At 38.9% G+C, this 19,707-nt stretch overlaps 1 protein-coding gene across 10 annotated transcripts in view; it reads left to right on the top strand.

The window, feature by feature from the left end:
• The window catches only part of BLTP1 (bridge-like lipid transfer protein family member 1), a 228,022-nt gene that overhangs the window by 191,666 nt on the left and 16,649 nt on the right, over positions 1–19,707 (top strand). For 5 of the 10 annotated variants that reach the window (XM_075066262.1, XM_032776031.2, XM_032776034.2 and 2 more), the window contains 9 exons: positions 1–181; positions 2,522–2,711; positions 4,941–5,102; positions 5,211–5,350; positions 6,628–6,829; positions 8,100–8,300; positions 9,955–10,134; positions 12,854–12,991; positions 14,710–14,967. In XM_075066262.1, the coding sequence (XP_074922363.1) occupies positions 1–181; positions 2,522–2,711; positions 4,941–5,102; positions 5,211–5,350; positions 6,628–6,829; positions 8,100–8,300; positions 9,955–10,134; positions 12,854–12,991; positions 14,710–14,967 (1,652 nt within the window). Of the gene's footprint in view, positions 182–2,521; positions 2,712–4,940; positions 5,103–5,210; positions 5,351–6,627; positions 6,830–8,099; positions 8,301–9,954; positions 10,135–12,853; positions 12,992–14,706; positions 14,968–19,707 lie in introns of all 10 variants that reach the window. The other 5 variants (XM_032776032.2, XM_032776035.2, XM_032776033.2 and 2 more) reach the window with 2 other exon arrangements.

The raw sequence follows: 19,707 nt of genomic DNA on the forward strand, positions 1-19,707 counted from the left end.
GAGTTATGATCGGAGTTCCAGAAGTTTAGATCAAGAGTCTCCTTCAAAAAAGAAGAAATTTCAAACTAACTATGCATCTACTACTCACTTGCTTGCTGGCAAGAAAGTGCCATCGTCTCTACAGACAAAGCCTAGTGACCTAGAAACTACAGTATTTTACATTCCTGGTGTAGATGTAAAGGTAAAAATTATGGGACTAGGAAACATTTTTCCTCTCCAACTAGAATTGACTAGAAACAAATACATGGCTTCCTTTAGATAATCTTTTATCATTATGGCATGCAGTTTATATGGTGCAGATATCAAGTATGATACCTGCTGCTTCTCACATGGGAAATATATGTTATACTTGCTGCACGTCAATCCTGGTACATGTTAGCAACATTTTTGGAGTTGTGTGTGGTACATGTGTATGGCTGATTGTCAAGGTTCCTTCCCCACTCTGAACTTTAGGGTACAGATGTGGGGACCTGCATGGACACTTCTAAGCTTAATTACCAGCTTAGATCGGTATTGCTCGCTGCCATCAGACCTCTGTCTGGAACACCCTTTCCTCCAAAGAGCCTTCCCTCCCAGAGTAGCCTTGTAGCGACTTCTTCACCAAGTCCTGGTGACACAGATCCAACCCCTTGATCTTAACACAGAGAATTTAAACCATCCTCCACTCCTTTCCCCCCACGCAATTCCTGTGAGTCCAGATCAAATCCCCTTGGAATCTAAAACAAGGAAAAAATTCAATCAGGTATTAAGAAAACCCGGCCTTCTAATTAAGAAGAAAGGTAAGAAAACCCCTCTGGAGAGAGTAGCAACCAGCTACTCTCACAACAACAGATCAAAACACAGAGGAAGTTCCCTGGCACAAATTTAGATTACACAAAAGAATACCCAAATACCAGAATTTTGATAATTCCCTTCAATGTACCAAGACAAATTACAAGAAAAAGACATACACCTATTATCCCTTTCTTAAATTACTACCTCTGATAGCGGCCCTGCCGGTTCCGCTCAATCTTCTTTCTCTCCGGCTGCAAAACTGAAACTCTAAACAAAGGAAAACTTCCCTCCTTCCTTTTGAAACATCTTGTTCCCCCATTGGTTCCTCTGGTCAGATGTCAGCTAGGCTAGGTGAACTTCTTAACCCTTTACAGGTAAAAGAGGCATTAACCCTTAACTATCTGTTTATGACACTAATACATTCTATATTCTTAATAGAGCATAATAAGTATTATAATGAGAAGTGTTGTCTAGGCACAAGACTAGGAGCCATGAATTCAAGAGTTCCAATAGCACTTCTGGCATCGCTACGTGTCCATAACAAAACTTGACCTTCTGACTTAGTTTTGCCACAAATAATGATGTCTCTAATCTGATGTTTTGGAAGGAGATTCAAATCAATAGGATATCAACTACATTTCCCTCCTCCCACTTTAAAAAAAAATATTTTAATTGTAACAGGAAAAATGTTTAGCTTTGTTTCAGTGTCTGATCCTGAAAATGTTTAGCTTTGTTTCAGTGTGTATATCAAATAGTATATGTGGCATTACATAGACTTTAAAAAGCCAGTTAGTCCCATTTAAAAGAAAAGGTTGCGTAAGTTAAAGTGAGACATTTGGCTTGTTTGCTTCTGCTCTCTGATAGGTGGTATGGATTGCATATATTGGGAAGTCTTCTCTGTGCCTGTAGAGCATCTGAAAATGCAATAGTCAGTGAATGCAGGGTGGGGCATAGGTGCAGGATGTGGTCTTCCTTTTCTGCAAGTGATCATCTTTCATAAAGGTAATTATTTATGATGATGTCATCTGCTGTAGAACTTTAAGAAGTGGGGAGCTACTCACGGTGAGTGGACTTCCCGTTCCAGAACCACAAGAAATCTTCAGGGATACCAGACATGGCCCAGTTCCCTCCTGTATCTTTTAGGTGGCTTTAGGGACACAGAAGCATCGTTTGCAGTTTCTGCTCTGCCTCCTAGTTCCATCCATTGAGTAAGACTAGATTTTGCTTACCCATAGCTGTAGGATATTTGTGTGTACAACATGAATCCTTTGAGTTACTTTAAGAAAAGAGGTAAGTGATCTGGGCAAGATGATATGTAGTTGTATGGACAGTCAGTACAAAAAACCGAAACCAAAAACGCACAACTACACGAGGGAATAAAGTAGTCATTGGCCAGGGAATGTGTATGTATCAGGAAGAGAGCAGCAGCTCTTGGTGAGAGAGTCTGTCACAACTATTAGAGATTTGTGTCCTATATGGTAAAAAAAAATATTGTCTGTTGCTCAGTATGTTTATGGTTTAATTTTGTTTTATGGGTGAGGTTTCTTAATTTATTTTTGCTTACAAAAAAATTATGACCCTTTGTAGCTAAAGATTATTGATTCCAATGTTTTAAACATAATAAGTTTGTTTTAAGATCACGCAATTTAAATAAAATGCAAAGAACATTTGGAGAAAACTGAACTGTGCAGAGATTCAGTGAGAATGCTACTTCTGTGAAGTAAATGGATTATTTTTTTCATTTCAGTTACACTACAACTCTAAGACTTTGAAGACTGAATCGCCAAATGCCTCCCGGGGATCCTCTTTGCCAAGAACCCTTTCCAAAGAGTCCAAGTTGTATGGTATGAAAGATACTGCTACATCTCCTTTATCTAATACTACCCACAGCAAGACTAATACCTTACTTCTGCCCCAACCCCCACCCATCCCATCAGGTACTTGTAGAATATCCTTTTAAACTATAACTTTGATATCTTTTTCCCTCCACATCATATGATCTACTCGCTTTAGATCTGGGCATTAGCTGAACCTCAAAATGGTCATAAATGTCTAAATATTGGCTGCAAAGAAACCTGACTACAGAAGCACATGTGCAATTCATGAATTTTAACTGCTCTTAAAGCTGTCTTCTCAGAGATTTCCTGTTTAAATGGTTCTCAACATATATCTCACAGAGCACAGTAATGGCCAAATACCACTTACTCCTCCTCTTCCTTGAACAGATAACATACAATGCTGGAAAGAAGCTTAGTTGTTTTTAAAAATTAATAATTATGTTACTAGTAGAACTAGCTATAGTTATACTCTGCAGTATTCAGAATTCAGTGGAAAATGATATACTACTCAATTTACTCACCAGTTCATCCGTGTTACATCCTTCCAAGAATACTCTTCATTACTGTGCAGCTTGCCTTGAAAGTAATACTTTGAAGTGTGATAATTTCTGGAATTAATTTATTCATCATGATCCTAAGCAGCTGTTACAATAGTTGGATTAATCAAAATATCAGACATTACTGTGCTCCACTACTGCAATCCACCAACAATTACTGTGGCTTGGAATTACCTGAAGTTCCAATTTTTAGTGTCTTCAACTTTGATTTAAAATTTCAAGAGTAGCAAGTTGAATTATCCCAGTTTTCAGTCAGAGGTCTATGACTATCTTTGGAAGGTTGCAATGTCAGATCTAGAGGTACGTAGATTTCTCTCCCACCTTCCAGAGGATTGTTATCTCACTTCTCTCTTCGTCAGAGTTTAGATATTATTAAAAAAAAAAAAAAAAAAGTATCAAAAAAAAAAAGTATCAAAACGAAATGAGCTGGAAACAGTAAACAGTGAAAAAAAATTCTCTTGATAGGCTCAAAGTCTGAAAGAGAGAGAGGGAGAGAGAGCAGTGAATTTGAGCACTTGCCTCATTATCCCTGGCTTTCAACCACTGTCACTGTGTTTCCTCCCAACATCCACCTTCTTTATGGATCTCTGAGTTCATGAAATTTAATTTTATTGCTTGCTTCACTTTCTGTCTTAGGTTGTATCTTGCCTTGTAAGCTTGCTCATAACTTCTTTCCATTCTTTACTTTTTAATTCTTGCCTAAATCTCCTGCAGAGCTTTTTTTATCTTTTCTCCACATAGATTTCTCCCAAAACTCTCATCTACTTATTCTCTTATTATAGGATAAGAGAGAGGCCAGTGCAGATGGTCAGCAGCATCAATCAGAGTAGCATGACATTAAAATTCATTGCCAAGTGGCTTAGGAAATGACAGATAGATAAAGTTTGAGTGTAAGGTTCTATTTTAGTCCTTCAGTTAGTCAGTATTTGTATCTTGCATGAAGAAATCATATACAGCCATAATACTATATTTTACTTGTGTTCAAATGATCCATTTTTGTATATGATGATGAATCTCAATTCAATGACATTGCTCTTTCTTCATTCCTAGTTCTAATTATCTATACGGCACTCAAAATAACTGAGCTGGTAATAATAGCTTTTTAGAAATAAGATCTTGCTTGAAATTTACTGAGCTCAGATAATTTTCTCATTTTAGGGCACACAGATTTACATGCGCAGATCTCTTCCATGAATTGAGAAGAGAATTCTCTTAATTTTATATTAAGCTATATTCCAGGTATCTCCAAGCTTGGAATTTAGGTGTTCAAAATCAATTGTTAATAGGATTTCCTGTTTAGAATCCTCATTTTATTATTTGTGTAATATTGTAGGACTTACCATTTGCTCTTAGGGGTTTTGACATGTTTTCTCAGTTGAAATCAATATATTTTTCCAAACTGTTGCAAAATTAAGTCAGATGAGCAATTTTATCTTCACCCTTTCCAGTGTAAATGCCAGTTGCCTTCCAGGCAGTTATGGCTGCTGTGTGTGGAAATGAAGTAAGGGCTTGAACGAGAGCAAGTGCATTAGATAGTACTAGTAACCGAACTGAGTTCTTCATCTGTTATTTTAACACATTTTTATTACATTTTTAACATGCTTCTGTTTTTTATAACTGATCTATGAAGTGGCTGTTTCACATGATGATGGAGGAGGATAAAGTACTTGATCTGTTTTTTCTAATTGTAATGAAATGTTGCTATACATTTTAATTGTATTTGGAGAAATTGTATTCCACTGGACACATTTACATTTTATAAATATTTCAGCCAAAGGGAAAGGAAGTGGTGGAATAAAAACTGCAAAATTGTATGCATGGGTTGCACTTCAGTCATTGCCTGAGGAAATGGTCATTAGCCCCTGCCTACTCGACTTCCTAGAGAAGGCTCTGGAAACTATTCCTATTACACCAATAGAGAGGAATTACGCAGGTACCATGTGACTACTTCTTTTTCATATATTCTAGTACCTAACTTTATTGACTTTTTAATTCCAGTTGCCTCAAACCATTATTTAACTAGTTCTTTCTACTTTAAAAGCTGTCACTTCACAAGATGAAGACCTGGGACAGTTTGAAATACAAGACACCTTGGAGGAGTCCACAGCCTCACTAGTGTCATCGTCAACATCAGCATACTCATCCTTCCCTGTGGATGTGGTGGTTTATGTACGGGTTCAGGTGAGAGTGCAATATTGACATACTGCATACTGTGTAATGCTAATAGCATTTTTGAAAACATATATGCATTTTAAGCTTGCCTTTAACGTTGCTGTTTAAAATTAGATTCTTTAGAGATAGTTACATTCAATAGATATCAATTCTAAGGTATGCGTTTCCAGCATGACACCAATGAGAATTCTGTTAACTAGAGTTCTGAAATCATTGACTCCAAGCACATGGTGATCAACAGAAGTGAACCATTTTGAGAAGCCCCACTGGCTTTTAATCATCACTACTTTTCTTGCTGTTGATGTTGGAGTTTTCTTTGTTGCTTTGCTGCCGCTAAGCTCTTGCTGTTTCACAGCCACAATTGGGCATACCTGTCTACAGCACAATTCTCATCTTATTCCTCAGAAAATATCCTGTATCACTAGCATCTATAGCTATCATTCTTTTTCAAATAAATAAATAAAGTACATATAGCTAAAATATTTTATCCTCGGGATATATTTCAGATATGGGCGCCTTGAGGTTTCCTACCTTTCATCTCTTAGTTCATCTGATCACACCATTTTTATAGAAATTCACTTCATCTTGTATTTTTTCTAAGGTACATTATTTTTTTCTCACTGTCTAGTCTTTTTTTTTTTTATATGGCAGCTTTGAGTGCATTCATATATTGAGAAACATAGATATAAGACATCTGTTTGGGTCTCAAAATGAAACAAAACTGGTTGGGTTGGGAGACTTATTCCCAAAAATTGCTGTGGGCTACTAGTCTCTGAGCACTTTTGGCACTTTTTTCACCCTCTGTTGGTTCTCTCTGTAAATTAGACAGGAAGCTGACCCAGGAAGTTTTGAGAGGCAGGGATTTTAAGATTATCCAAAGTGTCTTGAGACTGTCCATTTCAGTTGCTTCAACATAGTTTGGTATGATAGGTACCAAAGCTGAGCTTCCACATCTTCCAGATATGAAGCAGCTTCCAAGCTGTGGATTCACTGGGGCACACAGATGAGTTCTGGGAGAATGGTTCACTATTATATCTAGGCAGCTTTCCTGACCATTGCCTGGACTTCCTGAGTAACACACCTCAATGATATAGGAAATGTCAGAAATGAACATAAATTCTGCAGATTGTAAATCATGGAGATTTTAGGAATTTCAAAGCTGGACCAAAAAAGCCTTATTACATTTAGGCTACAGGAAAGTTGCAAGCTATTATTCTTTGGATTCAGGCTCATAATGATTTTCAGGGATTTTATATTTGTGCTTAAAATCCTTTCTTTTGGCTTAGCCTTCACAGATCAAGTTCAGCTGCTTACCTGTCTCAAGAGTAGAATGTATGCTGAAGCTGCCCTCTCTAGACCTAGTATTCTCTTCAAACCGAGGGGAATTGGAGACCTTAGGCACAACTTTCCCCACAGAAAACTTGGCAGTTGGTGGTAATACTTCACAAACTGGATCAAAGAACTCAGTAAATAAAACTGGGATACCAGGTAATATATATGAACAATTTTCTTTGAATTAATTCACCTAATACATTCAGCTAACAGCATAAATAAATTAAGTTCTGTTTGTGTTTAGTGGGGGTGGGAGGAGGAATATATTAGAATGAAAGTTAAACAGCTATGTAGTGCAGTGTTAAAGTTCCATTAGGTTCTAGGCATGACAAAAACTCTTTATTGCCAGAATAATAAAATGTATTTTTACTATGTTGTTATACAATTGTGATTTTTAACAGAATGGCTCTTTGGTATCAGATCAGTACTAAAAACTTATTTTATGTTATTGCTGGTCTTCAGGAGTGTCCACAAACCATGTAAGAGAAGCTTTTTTTTTAAAAAGAAGTTTCAGAGCAATACTTTTTAGTAGTCTGTATTGCCAGTGTGCTGGTATTTTACATCCAAAAAAGCACTTTTGGAGCTGTACAGTTTGGTTTATTTTACTGCTCTTTGATAAACTTGCCACATCATTTAGTAACTACGGTGATGAGTATTATAAGAAAAACTTTAAATGGATAGGTTGCTAGCTCTTCTGTTAAATATTGAGTAACTGCTCAGAAATCTTTATTTGTACATATATGTATATATTATGTGGAGTTTTATAGGTTCCACTTCATATTGTCTGTTTTCAGTTTGGAATGACTTCGTTCTTTCACTTTTAGTATGACTTTTAGTTTAGTTTACTCTGTACTTTCAACGTTTGATGGTATGTGTTTCTATGCAAAATTAAAAATACAGCATCTGCTAACTATGGAGTTGTACATTTATGAAATTGTATAAGACGACATTCATATCAGTTTTCTAAGCTATTCTGAAAACTCAGATGGGTAAAGTATTTTAGGAACAATTTTGTTGCCTTTGTAAAAGTAAGTTCATTTGTCTGTTTTCAGCTTTTGACAGGAATGGCATTGTTAGTTAGGTTTTTTAAGCCATAAGAACATATGAGTGGCCTATTGGGTAAGACCAGTAGTCCATCTAGCCCAGTATCCTGTCTACCGACAGTGACCGCTGCCAGATGCTTCAGTGGGAATGAACAAAACAGGGCAGTGTATCAAGTGGTCCGTCCTAGCTTCTGGCAGTCAGAGCTTTAGGGACACCCAGAGCATGGGGTTGTGTCCCCAAATTGTTGTTTCACTGAGGTTATTTTTGAAATACATCTGATGGCTTTTTATGACATAGTAAGTATTTTTAAATGGTTTCATGATTGAAAATGCTTTTGTACTAAAACTACCGTAACATTTGTGGATTTTGGGATTTCCTTTAGGTTCATCTGGACTAGGCAGCCCTCTTGGCAGAACCCGACATAGCAGTAGCCAGTCAGATTTGACTAGCTCTAGCAGCAACTCATCAGGCCTGAGCTTCACAGCCTGCATGTCTGATTTCTCCCTTTATGTATTTCATCCATATGGAGCAGGAAAACAAAAATCTGCTGTTACTGGTCTAACTGCTGGATCAGGAGCACTAGGTACAGAATGGATTTTTTTAATTTAATGAACAATTGCAAAAGTTACAAGATTTCATAAATAATTGTTAGAATGTGAGAAATGGTTGCACAAGACTAAGTGTTAAAGAATCAGTCCATCAAGGATGCGTATACCCTCTTTACTGTTTTTCACAGAATCCTGGAGGATTTATTTTCAGCACTCCAACTGACACTTGTTTGAAAGCATACATATTGCCTGCACTTGGCAGATCCAAAATGGTGTGTTCATGCTTTAGAACTTGCAACTGCAAAACCCATTTGTCTTAATAGGAAAAAGTAGGACCACTTGCACTTATAGGAATTCTTGATGTAAATTCCAACACTCCCCCAACATGTTAAAATGCTTTAAGTGGGTTTGCAAGTGTTTGCACTTAATTTGTATGTTAATTTGTAGCCACTCACAACCACAATCAAGGTTGGGTTCCATTTTGCTATAGCCTATATAAGCATAGGTCTTCACTCTGAAAACACTTAATAAGATGAACATCTTTACAGACGTGAATATTCTTGTTGGATTTAGTGGTACTGTTAACATACTAAGTGAATGTGTGCAGAAGCAGGGTACATAGAGTAGAATAGTCTCTGCCCTGAAGAGCAATGACAAAATGCTATCATATAGAGCTGGGTGAAATATTTCAGAGGAATAGTTTATTTGCCAAAAAAAGCTGTTTGGGTTGACCCAAAATTATTTGCTGAATAGCTTTGGCCAATTTTTTTGGGGGAGTGCGGCTTAGGTGCCATTCACACAACCAGGGCAGGGGAGGAGGAGGTGGAGATAGTCATCTCCTTGTAATTTTTAGCCAGTGATAAGGGCACTCACCTAGGATATAGAAGACTCTGGCCTTGTCTACACAGTGGGGTAATGCGCTGTACAGTGAGTGTGATTTCTAAAGCACACTGACATATTGTGCATTAATTGGCCGTGGAGACTCTCCTGGTGCTCTTCAACTTAGTGCTGTTTGAAACTGTACTACATTAAAGCACAATAGGGAACCTTTAGTGTGGACTAGCAGGGTTGACACAGACCAACTGATATGCAACACTTTAGTGCACTTTAGAAATCACACCTCTGTAGAGTGCATTACCAACCGTGTTGACAAGCCCTCAAATTCAGTTCCCCTCTTACCATGGAGAAGAGATTTGCAAGAGTATGTCCTAACTACTGGACTAAAAGTGATAAGGAGATCACCACTATTGCCTCCTTCACTGGCCATTTTGTGAATCTAACCCTTTAAAAATGCTCAAACCCACTCCCAGTCACCCTCATTTTGGGTCAAACAAAAAGTTTCATTTCACCCAGAACAGATTTTTTTGGATCACCTAAATTTTTTGCATTTGTGGGATTCAGTTTGATCTGAAATGGTTTTTTCCAATTTTTCAGAACTGCCAACAAACTGAAAAATTACCTATTCGCCCTGCTCTACTGTCAAATGCATAATATAAACAAACTGAAAACTGTGTTGCTTGTAACATATAGTAATTACCAAAATTTCATACAAAAAATTGACTTTCATCTTGATGATGTTCCTAGGTAAATGTTTTTTTGTTTTTCTATCCTAAAAGAAATAAAAGAATGATTTTTACTCTGAGGTGCTAATTTGGGGAGTACGCTGAGCATCACTCTTTCCGTTTGTAGGTAATGTAGATGAGGAGCCCACTTCAGTCACTGGTCGGAAAGATTCTCTGAGTATTAATCTTGAGTTTGTGAAAGTAAGTCTCTCAAGAATAAGACGTTCAGGAGGTGCTTCATTTTTTGAGAGCCAGTCTGCAAGCAAAGCTGCAAGCAAAATGGATACTACATTAATAAATATATCTGGTACTTACTAGTTTAATTTAATCTATACTGCTTTCTTCTGTGTTTGCCTAACAATAGAGGTGTTGTTCCAATGATAAGCACCATTCTTTCTCTACCACTTTTTATATAGATGTCATTTCAAAGCCACCAACCTATGATGTGCAATAACATCTTTTAAGTGAATCAGTGATAAGACCTTGTAGGGGTTTTTGTGTTTGGGTAACCCCCACATACCCCCATATACCATCCCCTCCCCTTGTTGATTCATTGAATTTCAACACTTCACACATGTTCTTTGACTTCTGTCTGTATGGGTTCACAGTTGTTGAGATTTTTGCTGTGATTTTCCGGTATGAATGAACTTTGAATTTTGTCCATGATGATAAAGCAAAAAGAATTGTTATCCCTGAGTTTCACCCAAACCAAGCTTAATTTCACAGGATTTTGAAGCATGAATTGTGGTTAAGTAGTTCATAAACCTGAAGCACCGTTTGGCACACCCAGATGTTTCATATAGTTTTGAGGAGTATTTTTTGTAGGTATTTCTCACAGCTCCAGCCTTACCAGCAAAAAGTAATTAAAGTAATTAAGTTTACTAAAATTAATATTTAGTATATTTAAGTATCCTTCAAACAAATGAACTTATTTTCCAACAGTTTGTATGTTATCTTCTCTATGTGTCCACACAGATCCCACTGTGGGCGCACATGAGCCTTATGTGCACAAGATCAGAATCTTTGAACTGCAGTGTCAGTTCAGGCACAGTTCAACAATGTATGTCCTCATGAGTCTCTCCTGTGGGATAGAAAGGGCAGAACAGTCGCAACTATCTGTCAGTTCCTTATTGCTGTCTGTGGCAATGATGTCATTGCCAATTACTGACTTGAGCTAAAGAACTATTTGAGATTGTTCACCCTTAGTTCCCATGTTAATCCAGATAAGATTTACAGTCTCCTTCCCAAGGCCTTACCTCTCCTCCTCCTTGCTGACCAATAGTTTTTTCCATTGCACCTGGGTTCACATAGGCTTTTATTTTTAGGATAACACTGGTATGTGGGGTGGGAAGGTTTATATTGGTTCCTTTTAAGACAAATTCTTTTTATTTTATTTAAAACCATCTTCAGTCACCTCTATCAGTCAGAGGCCTTCTTTTTAAAAACTTCCCCATATCTTATTAGTTATTCTTTGAACCAGACTTCATTCCTTCTGGCCTTATAAATCATTATTTTCAAGACCTTCCTTCTGCTTGCTAGTCAGGGCCTTTCTTTACAACTTACATATTTCCTTAAGCCAAACTTAAGCTAACTTTAATTCTTGAATTTCATATTTATCCTACAATTCCCTTTACATTGTCCCCCCTTTTTAACTTTATTTTGGTCATATCAAAAAATAAATGTAATTTGTTCCTCATCACACTGTGCCACTACTTGCACCAAAATGGCAGATGCAAAGCCCCTTCAAACAGTGTCAGTCTTCTAACAACACATCACCAACCACAAATGCTTTCTGAAGAGCTTCATCATTATGCCAGTATTTCACCAGTGGGGAAATCCAATTACAGATTTGTTTGCCAGCAAAGATAGCACCTTAGCCTCCAGACAGTATTTTTAGTCACCGTTACATCATCCTGAAGAGTCAGAAACTCCAAGCTCTCATTGCTGACCTTTGTAACGCAGTATTCCACAGAGAAGTGATGATGGTAAGAGCTCATCCTACACTTATTCCCAAAGTTGTCAGACTTTCATTTAAACTAGTCTGTTATCTCTACTCGCCCATTTTCTTTTCAAAATGCCATTCCTTTCCAGAAGAGAAGAAACTCCACATCCTGGATGTTTCGAGGGTCTTGTTATATTATCTTGATAGGGCAAAGCCTTTCAAACAGACTCTCTTTTTGTGGCCATCTCTTCCCTTCTAGGGATCAAGCCATCTTCTCCCAGAGAATATTGAATTGGATTATGTAGTGTATTTAAATCTATCATGACTGACAGTCTTATCCTCCAGATATGGAAGCTTGCTCCAATAGAGCACAAGCTATGTCCTCTGAATGCTTCAGGAACATGCTCATGTCTCAAATTTGCAAGGCAGCTGTGTGAACAAATCCCTTTACTTTAGTTAAATGCTATGCCTTTGACCTGGCTGCAAGATCAGAGACCAAGTTTAGTATGATGGTTTTACAGTCAATATTTAGTTAGTGGCAGCCAAGACTTCTCAGTCACACCTTTCAAATGAGGTTTATCTGGGATCCACATGGACATATACTTCAGGAAGAAAGAACAATTACTTTATAGTAACTGTGGTTCTTTGAGGTGATATTATCCATGTGGATCCCAAAACTTGCCCTCTACCCCCACTTTTTCAGAGTCCTCCTTCCCTGCAATTCTGAATTGGCAAGGGAACTAAGAGACAGTTATGCCCGCTCTACCCTTTATGTCCTGGAGTCCAGATGGCACAAGTATATACACAATGCAGGTGCAGCCCAATGGACATTACTATTCAAAGATTCCGCCCTTGCACACAAGGCACAGGTGCATCTAGAGTAGGATTCATATGGACAACATCATCTTGAAGAACCACAGTTACTGTAAGGTAAGTATATATTGCACTACCCCTTTTAGTGCTTGAAAATGTTTTGGTGAATATATCCGATATAAAGAAAGTAAAAAAATTGAAGAGTAAATTTTCAAATGTTAGATTCAATTTTCAAAATCTCTGACTATTGAGCTTTTGCATTTTTTATCAGCTGTCTGTGATATAGGATCTGCTTCTTTTAAATATGACATGCGGCGACTCAGTGAGATTCTGGCCTTTCCGAGAGCCTGGTATAGGAGAAGTATCGCCAGACGCCTTTTTCTAGGTGATCAAACCATAAATCTACCAGGTAAACTACCCCTTATTTCTCTGAAAAATTCTCCCATGAAATAAACCAAAGCAAGAATGGTTTAATTTATGCCATAATATATGAATAGAATGAGTAACTAGATAAAGCAATAGAAACTATACTCTAGTATAATATACAGATTGAAAGCAGGTATTGCCCAATTCTAATTCCCAGGAATTTTTAATTTGCCTAAATGGGGAGATGATGTTATGTTTTAAGAAAAAGTCACTACAAACAAATTTAAATTTCAGCAAAATTTATAACCTAGATCAATGTTTCCCAAATTTGTTCCACCGCTTGTGCAGGGAAAGCCCCTGGCAGGCTGGGCCGATTTGTTTATCTTCCATGTCTGCAGGTTTGACCGATCGTGGCTCTCAGTACCGTGGTTCACTGCTCCAGGCCACTGGGAGTTGCTGGAAGCGGAAGCCAGTACGTCCCTCGCCCTGTGCTTCTTCCAGCAGCTCCCATTGGCCTGGAGCAGTGAACCGCAGCCACTGGGAGCTGCGATCGGCCGAACCTGTGGATGCGGAAGGTAAACAAACCAGCCCGGCCTGCCAGGGCTTTCGCTGTACAAGCATCAGAACAAGTTTGGGAACCACTGACCTAGATAATGGAGTAGAGAGTCTGCTTATAAAATTTATGGATGACATAAAGCTGGGAGGGGTTTGCAAGCACTTTGGAGAACAGGATTATAATTCAAAATGGCCTTGACAAACTGGAGAACTGGTCTGCAATCAACAAGATGGCATTCAGTAAAGACAAATGCAAAGTACTGCATGTGTGAAGGAAAAATCAGATGCACCCCTACAAAATGGGGAATAGCTAGCTAGGCTGAAAAAGACCAGGCAGTTATAGTGGATCACAAATTGAATAGGAGTCAATTTGTGGGTCACAAAATGAATATGATACAGTTGTGAAAAAGGCTATTATTCTGGGATGTATAAAAAGGAGGGTCATATGTAAGATCTGCAGGTAATTGTCCCATTCTGCTCAGCACTGGTGAGGCCCCAGCTGGAGTACTATGTCCAATTCTGGGTGCCACAGTTTAGGAAAGATGTAGATGAATAGGAGAGCGTCCAGAGGAGATTTGGACAACCTGACATATAAGGAAATATTTTTTTTAAAAAAAAATAGTCATGTTTAGTCTTGAGAAAAGAAAACTGAGGGGCACTTGACAAGTCTTCAAATATGTTAAGGGTCATTATAAAGATGACTATGATCTGTTGTTCTCCATGTCCACTGAAGGTAGAACAAGAAGTCATGGGCGTAATCTGCAGCAAGGGAGATTTATGTTAGATATTAGGAAAAAACTTCAAGGTAGTAGTTAAGCTCTCTAATAGGCTTCCAGGGGAGGTTGTGGAATCTGCATCATTGGAGATTTTTAAGAACAGACTGGAAGAACCACCTGTTAGGGATGGTCGAGGTATACTTGGTCCTGCCTCAGGACAGGAGGTTGGACTTGATGACTTCTTGAGGTCCCTTCCAACCCAACACTAATGTGATTCTGTGAATACTATTAAAATAATATTAAGGTGGCAATAAAAACACTTTAGAAGAATTTCAAAGTTACTACTATGAAATTTGCTGCTAAGATTGAAATATACAAAACATTTCCCCATATGTAGGAGTAAATTTATTTTGCTTCTGTTAAGTGTTACAGACTGACTAAAAATAAAATCAAGTTACATTGCACTATGGGCACTTTTCTGTTCCAGCAGCATCAGGTCCTGGAACACCAGATTCCATTGACGGGGTAAGCCAGCATCTTTCTCCTGAATCGTCACGTAAAGCATACTGTAGGACTTGGGAGCAGCCCTGCCAGTCTGCTTCATTTACACACATGGCACAGTCACCCAATGTTTTTAATGAGCACAGTACAAACACCAGTATGTCACCTGGGACAGCAAATCATAATTTAAAATCTCCAGCTGTTGCACGATCTCGGAGTGTATCTGATTCTTCAGTTCCCCATAGAGGTGAGTGGAAAAGGAGATTTTTAACAATTCTTTGTCTTTTTAGTGTGGTCTAACACTATATAAATATTTCCAGTAATTAAATACAATGATGTGATATGTGATAGGGCATTGAGTCATCATAGCTGTCAGAAAAGTTATTAGTTAGTTAGAATAACTCTGTTTGCAACTGTAAGTTTTCATTCTGATCTTGTACTCTTAGACTGTTGTTGGTAGGATGGAGATAAAGTAATTATATTGCTTTAAAAATTCAGTGAACTTGTTCTTGCAGGAAATTTAATCATGCAAAAGTAGCAAACCTATAAATAAATTAAAACTTAAAGGCACAATCCTGTGAGGTGGTGAATGCCATTGTCTCCCACTAAAATGTTTAGCACCTTGCAGGATCAGATCCTAAAGCATGTATATTTCTCATTGTGCTATTGTCTCCTTTTTGCGATAGGACAGAGTTTGAGAACTACAAGAACTGAAATATAGTTTGTCCACCTGGTCTATAGAAGACATTGGAATTGCTATTGATAGTACAAAGGTTACATAGCTGGGGTGTGGTTCTGCAGTTTATCTTGGTTTATAATAATCCTTTCCTCTACGCTTGAGTCCACCCACGCTAACCTGGTGCTCCCCGAAGCAGCTCCACGTCACAGATTGGATGGGTTTTAATATGTGGCTGAATGCAAATGACAGAGTCTCAGGCCCATATTAGCAAGTACAACATAAATACAGATGTTTTTCTTTGAATAGAGGTGGAGAGAGTTATTCGAATTTGTTCTACTATAACTGATTTGATTTTGCATTTATGGGTGAAATAGTGATGTCTATTTGGGGTCTGTCCAGTATTGAGGCAGATAAGGTGTTTAAAAATGTTTTTTACTACAGTGAGATACACTTTAATACAGTGAAATATCTGGAGAAGTGAGAGGACAGGCTTTAGTCTATATGGAGGGGAAAATGTTGTAAGCAGTTCACAAACGAAGACTGAGCTGAAGTAGAATTTGTGATTAGCTAAATATTGTTTTGAACTAGCACATACTCATGCAGTTTAGGCATAGTGCCATGTTTTAAAAAATGACAAATACTCCTGTGAGCTTGCAATAGGAGTTCGACTGACTTGAATTTCACCAGTCTATGACAAACCCCAGGGTACAATTTAGACTAATGAATAGCTGTCACACCCCTGCCCTTTAACCTGGGGTGCCCTTTACAATCCTTTGTTGCTGTAGCTGTCAGCCTGGACTGCTCAGTCTCCAGCATGGAAGTCACTTCCAGCTATGTCTCTGTGCATGCTGCAGCCAGCCAGCTGCGCCTTGGCTCCTACCAATTTTGACTATAGTACAGAGTGACTCAACTAATTCCTAGTCTTAGATTTTGCCCCAGAAATATTTGTCCTGTACTGACCAGCGTTCTCCTGGACAATACACGTTTATATAAACTCTGTTATAGCTTGAGTAGAAATAATGCTTGCCACCCCAAGTGGAGTTTCCCAAGTTTAACTATAAAGCGAGAGATTTTAACTGAGTACAAGTAATAAGGCATAAGTCAGAAGTCACAAGAAAAATAAGGATAAAAAGCAACTGGTGCTTAACTTAAACTGTTAAATTCAGAGCAAAGTTTTCTCATCATATATTCTCAGCAGTCTTACTGACCAAATTTCTTAGGTCAGGACCCCTTCTCCAGTTCAGTGGCTTCTTCCTTTGCATCTTCTGGTCAAGTGAATCAATTAACGGGGCGAGGGGGGGGGGGTCCTTGGGGGTATTTGTCCCTTCTTTTTATAGTGTCAGTCCCCCTCTTGGAAAACATTTCCAACTGAGAAGATTCAGGAGACAGTCTATAAGGAAGGATGTTCCTTGCTGCTTTTTCCTTACCTGTTAAAGCTTCTTTTGTTTTCCTTCCTGCTTGATTACTCTGTTAACTGCTTAAATGCAAATTAAGCAGAACACACATTCCTTTGTTTGAGACAGGGCTGTTTATCAGCCTCAGTTTGGAACATGTGTTAAGAACACCATACAGTAGAATCTTATACAGTGGTGCCATACACCTTTCATCATGTCAGTAATGACCAGCAAATAATGAGATTTCAAATAATATCTCACAAGGCTTATTTCATACAAAGATTATTACAATAGTGTGGATGGTGTGGACACAGGGATAGATTATGTCAATTGGTTCTTAACGTGATTGTCCACATGGATTCTTCTCTTGGTGCGCATGGACCCCGGGTGCACAAGATCAGATCTTTTTGGACAGCAGTGTCTTTTGGGGCTTCACCTACACCCAAGATGTCCTTGTCCCTCTATGGACATCACACTCAGAGTTGGCGGGGAGTCCAGAAAGCACTCTTGGAGAAGAAGGCATGGTTCTCAAAGGGAGCAGGCCCACTGGTAATCTGCCACCTTCCATGTCTAGTAGATTCACCATTGTCCATTGAGGGATTGTTAATCCTGCAAAAGACTTGTGGCACACTCCAGTATCAATACCTGTCAGTTCCAAGAGGGCAAATAGACAGTACCAAGCTCCTCCAAGGGCATGGAATACTTTGATTTGCATCCAAGGAGAAGCTGACTTATTTTAGTAGCTATACAGGAAAGATCCAAGTAGCCAGGGCCTCTTAATACAACACAAAGGAAGGCTAGATCTCTTTGACAGACAAATTGTCTGCTTCACTGGTCTCCACGTGTATGTTGCCATTTCTGAAATACAAAGATTCAGTATTCAATGTGTAAAATCTGTAAAACTTTTAAATATTATATTTTATGGATGACTTTAAATTTAATTTTTTTTCTCATGACAGTGTTCATAAAATAGAGAAATAAATGACTTCATTCTCGTGATAATTAAGGCAACAAAGTAAACCATAAATGTTTTAATTTTCGGCAATCTTTAGTTGTAGTTCTCCAAGTATGTGACCCATGGGCACTCCACCATAGGATGCACATGTACCCATGCGCCCTTTACCAGAGATTGTGTGTGGGTTTTGTTTTTTCTTTTGCCTTTTTTTAAAAGGCAGTGTGCTACTCTAGAGGGCATTTATGGTATCCACTGTTCTCCACTTCTCTTACTTCTCTCACTTACTGTTAAATCGTTCTTTTAGTTAGTTCAGATTTTATTTTAATTATTATATTACATTTTAGTACAATCCTATGCTTTTGAAATGGGGTCTCCCCTCCCAAACTTATTGTTTTTAGTTCCATGGCACTTCCTGGGTTATATCAAAAACCTCAGAGTTCCAGACCTGCCACAGATATTTTCCTTGTAGTGACAGGCACTCTGGGTATCAGCCTGGTAGAAACACCCCCACCTGTTGGTACCACATCACTCAGAGGCACTGCAAAACCATAAGCTGGTACTTATAGTCCCTCAGTACCTGAGGAGACCCAAAAGGACCAGGACCCACAGAATGAGGAAGACTCACCTCATTCAGCTGAGTCCTTTGAGGAAGCAGTGCCACCACCTTCCTGTGCTGACAACTTTAGACTTTCCAGGACTTAATGAAGCCTCTGGTGGAATCCCTCCAGTCTCCTTTAGAGGCGCTCCAGGAGTCTCAACAGACCCTGACTGATATTTTAAACATCACTCCCTAGGATAAGATCGCTCCTTCTCTTAATGAGGCACTGTTCTCACCTGCTCACACTCTATGGCAAACACCTGCTACTATTATGCCCACTTGCAAAGCAAATACTGCATTCCAGCTAAGGGAATGAAGCTGATGGTAAAGGATGTCAACAAAAGGAATCATCAAATATGTTCCAGACCCTCTCCTTCCAACAAGGAGGAGTCAGTTAATTGCCAGAGCTTCCTGCAGGCCGTTCCCAATGTCACTGACACTGCTTCATGATCGATAGCCACCACAGCGGTTATGAGGCAAGCATCCTGGCTCCAGTCAGCTGGACTCCTGAGGGAGGTGCAAAACAGTATGGAAAACCTCTCCTTTGAAGGGCCCAAACTCTTCAGTGGTGACACGAACTCCTTACACCACTCTCTTAAAGGCTCCAGGGCAATGCTGTGCTCACTGGAAATATACATGCCTGCAACAAAGAGACATTTTAGCAGGTCTCAAACTGTACTCCCTTCTTGGCTTTTTTAATACTACCCACCACAGTGCAACCTCACATCTAGGAGCCTCCTAGGCAGCGATCAGGACCAGCACAAAATGTGCACCTCCATGTAAGAGACCATTTTGACAGCTTGCTTGAGGGCCTCAAACAACCTTTCCCTCTGGATCTTTTGCTGTATGACTCCACTATATATCCTTCCCCACTTTGGAGACTGCCTATACCATTTCCTACATGCCTAGGAAATGTATCACCACAGACAAGTGGATTCTGTAGGTGATCAGTGTGGGATACTCTATTAATTCACAATCTGTCCTTCCCATCCCTTCCAGTTCCTCTTCAGGGGCCCGCCTCATGAAGATCTTTTGAAGCGGGAAGTGCAATCTCTCCTGCACTTGGAGTTATCAAGCTTGTTTCTCCTGACTTCATCAGAAGGGGCTATTACTCCAAAGATATCCTGGTTCCCAGGAGAAGCAGAGGCTGGAAGACAATTCTAAATCTCAAGAATATGGACATCTATGTCCTTTCACAGAACTTCAGGATGATAAACAGCCAGCATACTTCCATCCCTAAATTCTGGGAATTAGTTTGTAGCCCTCAACCTCCTTTTATATAGCCACTAACTCCTCCCACAAGTGCTTTCTGCACTGGTTAATAGACTCAAAACATTACAAAATCTTCACTGTCCCCAAGG

The sequence above is a fragment of the Chelonoidis abingdonii genome, chromosome 5 (assembly GCF_003597395.2).
Source record: "Chelonoidis abingdonii isolate Lonesome George chromosome 5, CheloAbing_2.0, whole genome shotgun sequence".
Taxonomy (NCBI): Eukaryota; Metazoa; Chordata; order Testudines; family Testudinidae; genus Chelonoidis; species Chelonoidis abingdonii.